Raw genomic sequence first — 14,543 nt, 5'->3', positions numbered from 1 at the left:
GGGACAGGATTCAGGTCCCCGGGCTTTCTAGGCACACACTCCCCAGACAGAGCCATCTCCCCAGCCTGGAAACAGCATTTTTAAGGGAGTTGACTGAGTTAGATAAATATGCTATTAATTTCTCCTAGAAGGTTCAATGAATGACATTCTTAAGTATACATCCTTCAGAAGACCACATGATCTAGAGGCCTCTTTATCATTGTAAATACCCAAGGAGAGATTCAAGAATCTTGCAATCCTGGGGTGCCTTGGAGAAAGGCATGGTTGTCTTTGGAACTCAGTGAGATTTGGTCTCCCAGATTAACCATGACTGGTTAAAGTTGTTCCTGCCTCCCACCCCCCAGGAGATTCTAGTGCATAGGCAGAAGAAACATAACTGCAAGTGGAGATGTAAACTGAAATCTGTTCATTTCTCGCCAGCCCTGGTCTCATAGAAACCAGGATCAAGGGGATTGAGAACCTTTAAGGCGTAGTCTGGACACTCAGACAGTTGATTGGCTGCCTGGGAACAGGATGCTTCATTCACCACTGAAACGCATCAGCCATTTTAGCAGCAGAGTTAAGGAAAACGGGCAGGACATACTTGTAAGTGAGAGCGGACAATCGACTTCTGCTTGTTGAATTCAAAGTTCTTCCTCATGAAAAAGTACAGAAGTGCTGAGGCCTCCATCTGCGTGGAGCGCGACCTGTGGTTACAGCATTTCAGGACTTCGTAGCAGAAAGATCCACAGAGGTCAGCGGGCCCTTGAAAAAATGCTGAAGGAAACTAGAGAGATAGAAGGAGAGAGTGAGCCATGGTCTTTCATGTTTCAAACTCGGGGACTAAAGTACCATTTAAAAATGAGCTTTCTCCATTCGCGGGAGAGGAAAAGGAATGTATGCTTGTATTATTGAAGTCCGAGTTCAGTAAGCTCTTATTTAGTCTCTTGCATTAATGTTCCATGTGTAATAACTGACAACAACCCAAACTACATGATATCTTTGAAATGTTCCATTATTCACCTGACACTGTTATTTCAGATGCTATTTAAGGTCATCTTCAAAGATGGCTGCTGTAGCTACCTAGGCATGGAAACTTGAACGTGATGATCCTTTTAAAAAGAACTCTAAGTAACCACAAAACTGGTAAGCAGATAGCACCAACACCTTTTTGTATCCTTCTCACTTGGAGACAACGGATGACTAGCATCTAGTGAAACTGGAATAGCACAAAACAAACCTTTGGCCTTGCACACCGAGAGATGCAGACTTTATTAAGTGCTTGTTGTCATCCTTAGCTGGGATTTAAGGGGACCCGGAGCATCCTTACCTTACACACAAACAGTCTCAAAGAAGCAAACACGTGTTTCAGGGCTGTTGCTGACTGGTTGACTTGAAATAACAGCATGTAAGTATCAAAGACCCTTTTCATGAGTGAGTTTTGACAGTCAGATTGTTGGAGCTGTCTCTGAAATCCAGAAGAGATGTTATTTAGGATAAGTGGAGGAATGATTTCTTTCCTTCAGAAACATCTCTTATGAACCTGCCATGTGCTAGAAGAAACTCCTGAGTAAGAAGATATGGTTCACGTGTCATCTCAGGGAAGTTTACACAGCATCGCCAAAGCCAAACCCAACCCATTCCATATAAGACAATAACTACAGCAAGAAGGTGTGGCAGGAAGAGGTTAGGGGTGGATTACTTTGCTTAAGAGGTCAATGAAGATCCCTTAGATTGATGAACAGAGCTGGAGGAATGTGCCACAGAGAGACCTGGGAGGATTTTCATGGGGTAAGAGTCTGGGGATGGAGCCAAGCTTGTGAATTCAGACTGAGAAAGAAGAATGGAGTGGCTGGTGTGTGGCTAGGGGGTCGGGCCGTGGGGGAGAGGATGAGGTGGAAGGTAGGCATTGAGAAAGCCTTTCAGCTGTGTGATATTCAATTCATATGTCCATTGAGGTATAAAGAGTTAAAACGGGGTTGTGTTTTTCTCCCACCATAATGGCACTTTACATAAAAACAATGTTTTCTTGGTGCAATGCTGCTAGAGAGGGTTTTTTTTTTTGATCCAGTCTTTCCTGGTACAGTCCTTAAAGAAGGTTCATTTGACTGAACTGTAAATGTTTTTAATCACATTATTAAGATACAATTGGGGCGAGAAACTCTGCATCCAGAAAGTACAATTGCATAATGAAATCATCACCACAGCCAAGAAACAAAATATCACTTCCTAAGGTTTAGTACACGTTTTAGAGTCCTGTATTCCCTTCTCAACTCCACATCTCCAGTCCATCATTGATGTGTTCTTTCTATTTGATGATGTCAACAACACTGCAGTCTTCTCTGATTTGGCTTCTGAAACTTCATGTGTGCTGTAGCCTTTTAGGTGCTTCTTACTGTTGAGTAATATCCTATTGTGTTGCTAAAACGCCTACCTGTTGATGCCCATGTCTGGTTGCATCTGTTTGTTTCTGTTATTTAAAATAAAGATGTGGCATATATTTGTGTGCAAAACTTTATATGGATAGGTGCTACTATTCAAATGCTTGGTTACAGGATAGATAAATGATTAACATTGAAAAATAATTTTGTTTTTATTTATGTATATGTGTGTGGATGTGAGCATGACTTTGTGCAAGTATGTGTTTGTGTGTGGGGGTCATATGTCTGAAAGTATGTATTAGGATAGAAGATGGCGTGAGAGTCCCTGGAACTCATATTATAGGTAGTTGTGAGTTCCAATATGGGTGCTGGGAACTGAACTTTATTCTCAACAACTAAGCTATCTCTCTAGCTCCATAATTAGCTTTTAAAAAGAAGCCATCATAATGTTTTCCAAATTATCTTTTCCGCACTTGAACTCTTACTATCAGTGAATGAGAATTATCGTTTCTCTAAGCACTTGTCAAAACGTGATATAGCTAGTCTTATTAGCATTAGAAATTTTATCAAGTACATCATGGCAACACCGCAACGAAGTTTAATATATAAAAATAAGAAAAGATGCTTGGCATTAACAATTTCTTCTTTCACAAATCTAGTCATCAGTTAATACACAGCACTGTTGGTCTTTTGGTTTTCCCTTAGAAAATGTGGCGTCTCATTGCCACTCTGTGCAGCATCCTTGACAGCACAGCAAGAGGACTTGGGAAGAAAGATACTATTGTAGTAGTAAAACACAACACAAAGTGTGGGGATTAAGCCAGCATTAGTCAACTTGTGACAAAAATCTGAGAATCTCATTTTTAACATGCTTCCCATTAATGTGTAAGCTGATTTATGTGAGGTCAAATGATTTCATAAATCATCTTAAAAAATATTCCTGACTTCTCATGGTTTTTCCTACTTCCAAAGTCATCATTTTGCAAAAAATGTTCTGACCATACTTACCTGGTGGACTTGAGTGAAGAGAGACAGCAGGTCCAGGATAGTCAGGCAAACTTCTGTGGCTATATTGGCCTCGGTGTCTACATGGTGGACAATGTCTATTTCATTGGAGTTGCCTACAAAATGCAAAATAAAACAGTGCATCAACATATAAGCCAATTCTCTTTGCTCAGTAGAATATTTTCTTCTATTGCAGTGTTTACTGGTATTTTGATGAATAATTCATAAAATCAAAGTGTCTTTTTCACCTTTATTTATTTTAATTAAAAGCAAAACAAAACATTAGATAGAGTCTTAGATCTGAGTGTTCTTTGTATACATCAGTTGCAGATTTTCCATTATTTTAAAAATTATTTTTCTTCAATTCAGACATCAGTACAATCATATTTCTTCTGGAATCAGCCTGCTTAAAGTTCTTGCTTTTGGGCTAACAGACTAACATGTGTGATCTCAGCGGACAGTCTACACAAACAGACTCCTCAGAAAGGTACATTTATTTATAAAGTGTACTTAGAGAGTAAGGCAATATAGATTTGAAACAAGTAATCAGCGGCCACACACTCATAATTCCCATGTTTCACTACGCCAGGGTCTATTTTTATGTTATTGCCAAGCTAGACTGTGTGCTTCTCCAGAGTCATGATGTCATTGTCACTGCTTTTGGGACATGGACATTTTTGTCCTCTTCCCGTAGGGTCAGCAGTAATTACCTGACTGAGAGATAGCCCTAACCTCACAACACCAAAAGTACCCAGACAAGCCACCCACAGCCCATTACACTGAGCTTCAAGTGAAATTCTTCTTTCTTCCCAGTGAGGGCACTGTTTTTTATTTGTTGGCTTGTTTATTTATTTATCAAGCTACCCCTGTGATTCTTTGTAGACGTATTTCCAGATCCATGGCAGACATCAGAAGAGTGACTTCAGTGGTGTGATATTTCTCCCATCTCACACACAATGCATTTCCTGTCCTGCACACAGGCTGACAGAACCCATTACCCCTGGCTTACTTACTGTTCATGGTGTTGTCCAACATCTGTAAAAGTTTGGGGTTGGAAAGTGCATTTTTGCCTCGAATTATAGGTAATGTTTGAGATCTGTGCTGTTTATGTCCTTCGTGACCAGAAGTGGTATGCATCCTGGAACAGAGATGGGAAATGTGGCTGACACTACCCACCAAAGCAGTAATCAATATTGATTCAAATAGTGTGCACTGGGACAAACACAGACACCTCTGTGGAGAGGCTTTTTACTGGCAATATTGACTGCAAGCAGGACAACGAAGGGACCTTTAAATACATGAGAAGAAATGTATTTAAGCACTAACACTATTAAGAAAGATATATAATGTGATAATGCCACAGTGGATGTCCTTTCTAGCATATTTTGATTTTCTTCTTTTTTATTACCAAGAATGTTGTTAAATAGACTCAGTCGAAAACTCTTGTCAACCTTGTTGTCACTAACTTCATTGTATGCTCAGACAACCATAATTGTACACAAGTTTTAGGTAGATAGTACCTCAAACTGGCCTCATCCATTTGCTTTTAAGCAAATAAGGTCATGTCTATTTTGTAAGTAAAGAGGTAGCTACAGATGTGTTAACCTCACCAAAGCAAGCACACAGAACAAAACAAAACCCAAAACCTAAAAGACACTCAAAATGTTTGTAACTCATTATTATTTCATGGATTTATAAGAATTTAAGAATGCTGAGTTAACTACTACCTAGGCAGGAAGGCAATTAAAAATACACGCTAACATGTCCCCTTGGGCCTTGTTTTTTAGAAGCAAAGATAAAATCTGGATTGAAATAACTGAAGTAATCCTTAACTCTCTCGTCTGGTTTTGCATGTGGGAATTCTTAGGCAGTATGATTTATTTGGGTCATGCCTCTTGCGGTGGTGATGTAGGTGACGTAGGTGGTGTGTAGGAACGTCACATTTGAGGTTCTAGGTGCTCATCTGAGATGGCAATGACAACAGGCCTTCAGTGTGCATCTTTCAGTGCTCTGCAGCATGCCCGCCTGCAGAAACCAGCCAGTGCATTTGTGCCGTTAGGAATGCTTCCCGCTTGCCACATTTGTCCAAGGAGTAGCCAGGTGGTGGGAAATTTGCTGCCGTGTAAATTACCCATAAACAACACCTTTGTGAATGAAGAAGGCAGCCAATGAGAGAAGCCTTTAAGAAACACACCTCAGAAGGAACTCTGGCTTTTGTCTTTGTCACTGTATTCAAGGCTGTTTGAAAGTGGCTGAGCCAAAGGATCATCCTGGGTTGAAACCTAGGAGAGCTGACTTTGGCTTGCTGGAACTTAGGACATCTGGATCTTGCCTGCATCTACAGGGAGTAATGAGTTTTGGGACATACGGCTGGGACACGGGGAGACTGATCTTTTTCTCCCATGGAGTGGGGAGGGGGTATAGTGGTGGAGTAGGGTTTGTGTGTGTGGGGAAATCCCTGGTTTCCAGGGGATGAGGCCAGCAGGGGCAGAGCCTGTCCAGGCTACAGGAAGAGCCTTAAGACTTGTCCACAATACATGATTGACTATGGGGCCCTTAGGTGACTGCAATTGCCATGAAACAACCTCAGATCGGATGGCCACCAGCCAAGCAGGAATTGAACTTGGGACCTTTGGATTTCAGGACAATCGGGCAATGAGCTCTTAACCGCTGCGCCATCTCTCCGGCTGGTTGCGAAGCTTTTCTTTATTGTCTTCTCTTCCATTACAGTTTGTAAGGCAGACTCATGATTGCATCTTTTAAATTTACTTTCTCACTGGAGGCCAATTTCTATAGGTCTCCATGGACGGGAGCAAAATTTATTTTGCTATTTATTGACTACATCCATTTTCCTATTTCTTCCTAAAGCTCTTTTTTAAGATATCCACATCACACAGTCTTACGATGCACCTGGGAAAAATAAGTTAAACTCAGGAAAGTTTGGGAAAACAATTTTTAATTGTTAGGCCCACAGGATCTTGGAGGTGGGATTTCAGGGCAGGAGATTCTGACTGGCAGGTTAATGAGGGAGCAAGCAGGCTCTGCATGTAGGAACTAGGAAAGCTAACGAGATTTGTGAGCTCACCCATGTTTCCTAGTGGCCTCTGACCCTTTAACAAACAATGTGCGCTTCAAGAACACTAAGGGAATCTTATAATTACTCAACAGAATTGGGAGTCACGAACCCGGACTTTCTTTTTCCTACAGTGCTAAGAACTAAGGGAGCATTTTATTGGAGTCTTGGTTTTCGCTGAATTGAAATGTCTGTTAGTGCTTTTCCAATCAGGGCGTGCTTTAACTGAGCATAAACAAAGCATAGTCCTTAGTTTTTGTTTTAAGCCAGTGATGCAGCTGGAGAAGTATCTAAGAAGTTTCTTCAGATAAACGTATAATGCTACTCAAACTGCATTTGCTTTGCTATATGTGCACGTATGAGTCTATTTACCCTGGTGCATGCATGTTCACAAATAAACAACACATACATGACTTTAAATTCTAAGCAAAGGTGATATTACCATTGTGACAAGAGACCCGAGTTCTGGCAGGAAGGGTTGGACCCTTTCAGAGTTCCATTGTTCTGGGCAGACTGCACAAACTTAAACGCCGCAGCGATCTTTCTGCAAGGGACACACATTTCAATCACAGCTCAGCATTTATAATTTATATATAAAAACAGAGTGACAAATGACTAGCAATTATTTAATAATAAGGTATTTCATATTCTGTGTATTAATGAAAAGCAAGGGGCTGGGAGATGGCTCAATTTGGCCAAGTGCTTGCTTGCTATGAAAGAAAGCATGGGGATCTGCTTTCTGAACTTCAGCACTTATGTAAATGCCCAGCAGGCATGGAAGGCCATCTGCAATCACAGTTTCAAGATGGAGAGACTGGGGACCCACAGGCAAGATGGCTAGCTAGCTATGACAATCATAGGGTGAACTCTGGTTTCAGTGAAGGGACCTTGACTCGGTACTTCTGGTGGACAGATATTGAGGAGGACATCTGATGTCAGCTTCTGATTGGATCCAAACACACAGCCCGGCAGCACATGCATAAGCAAGTTCTGGGACTAGGAAATCAGAGGGCTTTGAGTGTTCCTCGTGACAAATGATGCCAGTATGAAGTAATTCTAGACAAACTTTTGTTTTTAGCTTACTGGAGGCATATTCTTCAATAGCTGTGTTTCACCCATATAACCTTATTTGTCTGTCTGTCTGTCTTACTGGAGGCATATTCTTAAATAGATGTGTTTTACCCATATAAACCTGTCTGTCTATCTATCTATCTATCTATCTATCTATCTATCTATCTATCTATCAATCATCTATCTATCTATCTATCTATCTATCTATCTATCTATCTACCATCTATCAATCTATGTATCTGTCTATCATCTATCTATCTATGTATCTGTCTATCGATGTATCTATGTATCTATCATCTACCTATATCTATCAATCCATGTCATCTATGTAATGAAGCTCCTCCTCTCCCTGTGTTTGCGTGCGTGAACACACCTTCTGGAGGTCAGAGGACAACCTCAGTTGTCACCTTCTTCCTTGTTTAAGACAGAATTTCTTGTTCACCACTGTGCATGCTAGACTATCTGACCTGAGAGCATCCTGCAGGAAGGAAATTCTCACAGGAGCCCTGTGATTAGAGACCCATGCTGGTCTACGGCTTTCTGTGAGTTCTGGGGAGCCAAATTCAGGTCTTCATTCTTGCATGGCAAGTACTTCACTCACTGAGCCATATTCAAAGCTCCATGAATTTTTTAAAGTCTGTATTAGTCTATTGTAATTTAAAACAATTACCTTATTATATTGCGTTTTCCCAGGTATCTAAAATTTTGAAGACAAACACTAGAAAAGGGAAAAAGTCACATTCTAATTATTCACATTCTTGGATTTATACATAGCAATTCATCTAAATATACAGAAAGAAAACTAGTAAATTTTCTTTACATATTCTATATACTATTGTTGATATTTATTTACCATAGGGCTTCTTTGAATGAAGAGTGGTATAGTGAGCTATTTTGTAAGTTCCAGAAAATAAGTTATTGGATCAACCGTAAACTTACTCCAAGATGCTGAAGAAGTCTGACACCTCTGGACTGGGAGCTCTCTGCCAGTAGGCAATCAGAGTCTCTAGAAAGAAACAACATGACATGAGACTCTTAGAAACATAGGTTTTTCTCTTTTGCTCCTTTTAAATTGACTTGAAGTCATTCGCTTACCAACTGAAATTGTCTTCATAATATGCAGGAAACACATAAGAAGACTCCTGGTTTCTGCTTGATCTAATTTGTCAAATCGAAGAGTTGACCCAATCAAAGATAAGGGTCTTGGGATCTGGGAATCAAAAGACCATTAGAGATGAGTAAGGCTGAGAGCATCCTGGCTTGTGATGAAGGCATCCGACGGCTAGGTGGGGCGGGGAGCGGCACCTTTTCACAATTGTCTGTCTTCTCGCTGCTCTTCTCTGTGGTGCTGGGGTTGGATTCGAGACTCGCTAAGGATGCTCTGGAATCTGCATGGTTCACTGTAGAAATAGCTATTGATGAAAATGCTGTAAACACAAGCCACAGCACACATATGGTGATGAGACACATGAGCACAAACAAGAACTACAATGATGGAGCAGAGTTGCTCATTGTTGAAGCAGAAACAGAATTGCAAAATAGAATCTGGGGGCGACATGGAAGCCATACGACATTTAAAACATTACAACAGTGGCCATGCTGGATCTAAAAAAAGTTGAAAGCATTTTAAGTGGATATAAAGTTTGTTCTTTTGATCTCTTACAATGCTTTTAAAAACTAGATGAAGATAACTCTGACTTTAACAGAAGATGATTCAGGGGAAGGAGTGTTTAACTTGACAGTTAATGAGAAATAAGAATGACATTTCCAAAATAGTTCTTAATACAATCTTTGAAGCTGAAGAGCTATTATATTTTAAGAGGCTATGCATAACAAAAAGCTAAAGTCTGTTTGAAGAATGAAGTAATTTGATAACATCTGAGTGGACAGCTCTTTAAGCCAAGTAGAAGTGGAAGTCACTGGACGATGTTCTAAGAAATATGTTAAAGACTCTAGTTCTATAATGTGGTGTGCTTTGCTGGGTACATTATGCATATGAATTATGGATAGAAAGCACCATGATATACAATGTAAACATCGATGAGTGTTATACACGAGTGTTCTCAACAGGCCTTGAGTACCTGCTATGGAATTTAAAACGTCTTTGGAGAACGATGTATCCACAGAAGTTGCATGCTTCATGGACGTCTGGGTTTGGAATCCTCCGTTAGTGCTTAGATCATCTCTAGACCCCTGAGTTCAAAGTGGAGAAGAGAAGAATGAGAATTAGGGTGCTTTGGAATGGTAGGCCCACATGCCTTTTCCATCCCTCTCCATCAGACAGGCAGAATGACGTTTTAGACTGGAGCAAAGACGTTTCACTGAAGTTGGCAGTGAAAATGAATATTGCCAAAAGCATCGCCTTGCTCTCAATTTGCTTTCTTAAACAATGTCTTCAAGTTTTTATTCTTTTCCAACTAGGTCCTCGTCACACTTCTATGTCTTTTGTTTTGTTTTTGTTTCTGCTTTGTGATCCATGGGGTTTGGCAAGTTACTTGAATAGGCCCGGGCTAGCACTGGAGCATGAGTAACTCAATAGTGGCTACATCACTGAAGTCAGCCTGTTTCTCCAGCAGCCCTCCGCTGCCGTTAGCTCCCCAGGGTGAGTGAGGTTCATGATGGTCCCCTCCCCATCTATGACTGGATATTTACTGGCACAGTCTTATGTTGGCTCTGTGTAGGAAATCACAGCTGTTGTGAGTTCCTGAGTTTAGAAACCATGTCATATGACAGCATTTCCCAGGCTCCCCCATTCTGGTCAATTTTAAAGTGAGGTAGCAAAGATAATTACTGAACAGCAATTGGAATAATTATTGAAATAATTGCTGATATAGTGATGTATTAAATTACAGATGTAATTACCATCATATAATGGATATTAATATGGCTAGGAACTAGATTTGAAGTCCCTATGTAAATGTTTTCTGTTACACAGTTTGATGTTAAGGATCCTATTGCACTAGGCCCTTTATCCCAGTTTTCATATTTGTTTCCCAGAGGCCTGGAGAGCTTGGCTAACTTTCTGAAGGCTATAAACATGTTACTTGATGCTGATGAGACTTGATCAAGATTCCTCAAACAAAAATCTTTCTAAGGGCACGACCCCAACTTTCAGTAGGTCCCATCTTGGACTGTTACTTGCTTATAACACCTCACTTTTGTGAGGCAAGGTCTCTCAATGAACCTGGAGCATAAAAGTCTGCTACAGTTCCCAGCCAGTGAACTCTAGGGAATTTCCTGTCTACCTTCTCAGGCCTGAGATCATCAATCATGCCACAGCGTTCAGCCATTTATGGAGGTGTTGGGGGTCAAAGTCAGTTCCTCATGCTTGCACTGTGTATGAACCCTTAAATAGCACTCACAACTGGCTACATTGGGGCTTGGACTATGTAAGACCCTTAGCATCTGTGTGGGAAGTAGTAGGTGAGTGATGTACATTGGATGTAAGGTCATGAAGACATCATAGAAGCTGCAAAAGCTGTGAAGACTTGGGTAGTAATGCAGAAAATAAAGGGACTAAAAGCAGTCCTGAAGAGAGGGCTGGGCCAGATAGAAGCCTCAAGTAGCCATTAGGGATGAATAGTATTGATGTGAATTCTTATCAGATGGTGTGGCTTAACCCTTAGCTTGCTTACAGGCAGGAAAAAATGGTTTTCCAGGACTTAAATACAAATAAGAGAAGTTCCTTTAAAGAAAGTAATTTGGAAAAATGTGCAAACATACCTGATTGGATGTATTCACAGTGAAAGGATACAGGTCCTTCAGGTAGATTCTCGGCATATTGTCCAGCAGCATGCCATACAGGGGCATGTAGAGACTCGCTATCTGTGCCTGCTTCCTCTAGGAGAGGGCAGACAAGAGAAATGATTCACAGGAAAATCAATAGACTCAAGGGGTTTATATTCATTTAATGCAGCTAGCCATTAAATGGCATTTGGGGGAGAGAGAAAGAAAGGCTACTTACAGGTTCTCTGTATCGATCATCGAAAGAATGCTTAGCCATTAGATTTTTTAGGACAGCTAAAGCTAAGTGCCTGATATCTTGGTCCTCCTGCAGGGCAAAGCCGACTTCCCGGAGCAGAATTCCGATTAAGAAGTGTTTGCGGCAAAATTCATTTGTGACTGAGTATTCAGGCATATCTTTGAGAGAAAAAAATGATGTTATTGAAAACCAAATAACCACTTTACAATTACAAAAAGGCAAATTGGACCATTACTAAAAATCCTGCCCCCAAGCAAGAGGGATTCCACACCACAGTCTTGCCACAGAGATGTGGTCTGTTGTGGCCTTGGGAGTATCTAGTCAGAAGGGAAAATGTTCGCTTACATAAACACAGGCTCAAACACTAACACACCATGGCAATAGACACAGCCTATCAAATGCCCTGCTCACACCACTGCAGGGGCTAAAATAAAAACATGCTTTGTGTCTGTAGGAATTGAGAGAGCTCCTAGGAAAAAGATGGCCACACCGAGCTCAACCTTGGAGGTTGCTATGGAAGACCCTGGGAGAAGAGTAAGGTTTACTTTCAATGACACACAGTTCTGAAATACAGACAGGTATGTGGGGACAGACATGTGTGAAGGGCTAGGAAATACAGTGTCTGATGAGGAGGCATGGGGATTGAGGTTTGAGATATTGGGTGTAGATGCTTGAGAAGCCCAAGGACAAATTCAGTATCCAGCACTTAGGTCTGCCTTTAACTCCAATTCCAGGGGATCCAAAGTTTTCGTTTAGCTTCTGCAGACACCAGACACTCAGGTGGTGCACACATATATACATAATGCAAATATTCTTAACACATAAAATATAAATCATATATACAAGTTAGTGGCAAAGCAAACAAAACAATACCCCAAGCCCAAATAATCAGATTCAAAAAGATGGTAAAGAACTCGAATAAGCAGTTTTATTGGGAGGACATCACAATTCCCAATAAGAGTATGAAAAAAGTGTTTAATACCACTGATAACCAAGAAAGCACCAGAGTCCCAATGAGCTATCAGCTCATTCCTGTCACAGTGGCTGCTATCAGACAAACACCTGATGATGACTGATAGGGACAGAGTGGAGAGCAGGAACCAGTACACTGTCCATGTGGGCTTGTATATTGGTACAGACAATGTGGGAAACAGAATGGGGATTCTTCAGATGAGTAAGGCATAACTCCTGCATCACTTACTAATGCAACTTGGGAATATATACCCATAGGAACTGAAATCAAAAACACTTTTTCTTTTTTAATCAATACATAAAAACCATAAAATTTCTTCAGGTGCACGAGGCAGCACATATGGTTTACATACGTACACACAGTGTCATATAATGTTTAAATAGGCTAAACATATCTATCTCTGAAGTATTTGTCATTCTTCTATCATGAGAACATTTAAAGTCCTTTCTTCTTGATTTTTGAAATGCACAGTACATTGCCATTGCCCACAGTTCCTCTACCGTGTGAGAGCTACCAGAACTTCTAACTTTTACTGAACTGGAACTTGCGATATTTTGATCAACCTTTCCCCCTTCTTCCCTTCCATACTTCCCGAGCCTCTCAAAACTACCACTGTTTTTAGAATTACATATAAGTGAGATCAAGTGTCACTGTTCCTTATTTCCTGCTCACTTATCTCACTAAAATGAGATCGAGTTCCATCCACTATGCCTCAAATGACAAGATCTCATTTTCAATGGGTAAACAGTAATCCGCCTTGCAAGATACGTTTGTTTATTAGCAGCTGAAGCTCTAGGCTGTTTCCACTTCCTGCCTCCTGTGAGTAGCGCTTCAGTGACCGTGGAAATGCTGCCTTCTCCAGGACATGGCAATCAGACCTTTGCTTAGTTACCCTGCAGCGGGACTGCTGGATCATACAGTAGCTCTGAATCTATTTATTTATTTTGAGGAGCCTCCAAACTGTTTTCACATACGGCGTTACCAATTTACATCCCCACCGTGAGCATGCAAGGGTTCTCTTTTCTTTATATATCTTGTCAGCATCGGCCATTTTAGACTTTTTATATAAAACCAATATCTTAAATATCTGAAACCCCATATTTGCTGGAATTTTATATCAAAGATAGGAAATGTTGTGTTTTTTTGCAAATAGTAGAAGAAACTTTGGGACGTGAAAACGAAAATGCAGATTCTTCAGGATCTCATCTGTGGATGTGAAAAAGTGGAGCTCTTGGAAGCCTGCTAGAGAAGCAGATTCTAGGGACTGGGGAGAGGGCAGAAACTCTCAGTGACAGAATGAATACGTTATGAGAGCAAGTATGTGGCAGGGAAACTGTAGATAGTAATAATGCCTTGTCCAAGCCATATAGGCCAAGGTGTAAGGAACAAATATGGACATCCGGGAACTTTATCCTCTGTACATATGAGGACAATTTCAGATGACTTGGGAAATTCAAACTTTGCGACACTTGGAGGATAAAATATAAAAGAACTAAAGGACAGGTATTAAATTCTATGTGACAAGAGGAAAGTTCAGATAGGTGTTTGGATTTGTTGGTTATATGTTAACATATACGTGTTCAGAGAGTCTGTGCTCGTTGACATGAAGATATGGCTCTGCTGTGTATGCAGTTAACATGAAATATGACTATTTACCTGAGGCATGTAACTCTTGAATTGATTCCGTAGGGGTCAGAGGATCTAGATTTGGAGTGAAGAGAGAATAATTTCAGACACACGCATACATCCATTAACTAGTTTAACTTACAATAGAAATTTAAAACATATTTTAAATTATTTGCTATTATATCACCATTTTTCAAGAAAAGTTAGGTTGTATGTCCCACCCATCCCAAAAAGAATCTCATGAACAAAATTGTTTTAATTCATTGCCTTGTATTTGAGAGCCAGGTTTTTGAACCAAAAATCTGCCCACTATAAAATATATAGCAGTTTATCAGGCAGGACCTTTTCTGGTTTTTTGATTGAGAATGAATAGATGGACTCAAAATGTTAAAGGTTTGATCTCCTGAATACCTTAGCCAACATATCTAGCCAAGAATAATGTGGTATTAACTT

General features: G+C 40.4%; 1 protein-coding gene across 14 annotated transcripts in view; it reads right to left on the bottom strand.

Moving 5' to 3' along the window:
• Dock10 (dedicator of cytokinesis 10) overlaps positions 1–14,543 on the bottom strand; it is a 251,970-nt gene that overhangs the window by 29,254 nt on the left and 208,173 nt on the right. For 13 of the 14 annotated variants that reach the window (XM_050161078.1, XM_050161085.1, XM_050161079.1 and 10 more), the window contains exons 31-43: positions 14,121–14,165; positions 11,474–11,649; positions 11,233–11,349; positions 9,591–9,702; positions 8,815–8,936; positions 8,605–8,719; positions 8,449–8,515; positions 8,180–8,227; positions 6,881–6,982; positions 4,379–4,503; positions 3,369–3,481; positions 1,310–1,447; positions 584–766 (exon numbers count right to left, since the gene is read on the bottom strand). In XM_050161078.1, the coding sequence (XP_050017035.1) occupies positions 584–766; positions 1,310–1,447; positions 3,369–3,481; positions 4,379–4,503; positions 6,881–6,982; positions 8,180–8,227; positions 8,449–8,515; positions 8,605–8,719; positions 8,815–8,936; positions 9,591–9,702; positions 11,233–11,349; positions 11,474–11,649; positions 14,121–14,165 (1,463 nt within the window). The remainder of the gene's footprint in view (positions 1–583; positions 767–1,309; positions 1,448–3,368; positions 3,482–4,378; positions 4,504–6,880; positions 6,983–8,179; positions 8,228–8,448; positions 8,516–8,604; positions 8,720–8,814; positions 8,937–9,590; positions 9,703–11,232; positions 11,350–11,473; positions 11,650–14,120; positions 14,166–14,543) is intronic. The other variant, XM_050161077.1, reaches the window with a different exon arrangement.

The sequence above is a fragment of the Alexandromys fortis genome, unplaced genomic scaffold (assembly GCF_014885135.2).
Source record: "Alexandromys fortis isolate MF-2015 unplaced genomic scaffold, M_Fortis_MF-2015_v1.1 scaffold_98, whole genome shotgun sequence".
NCBI lineage: Eukaryota > Metazoa > Chordata > Mammalia > Rodentia > Cricetidae > Alexandromys > Alexandromys fortis.
Note: the sequence above shows the minus strand (reverse complement) of the source record. Positions and strands in the feature narration are given on the sequence as shown.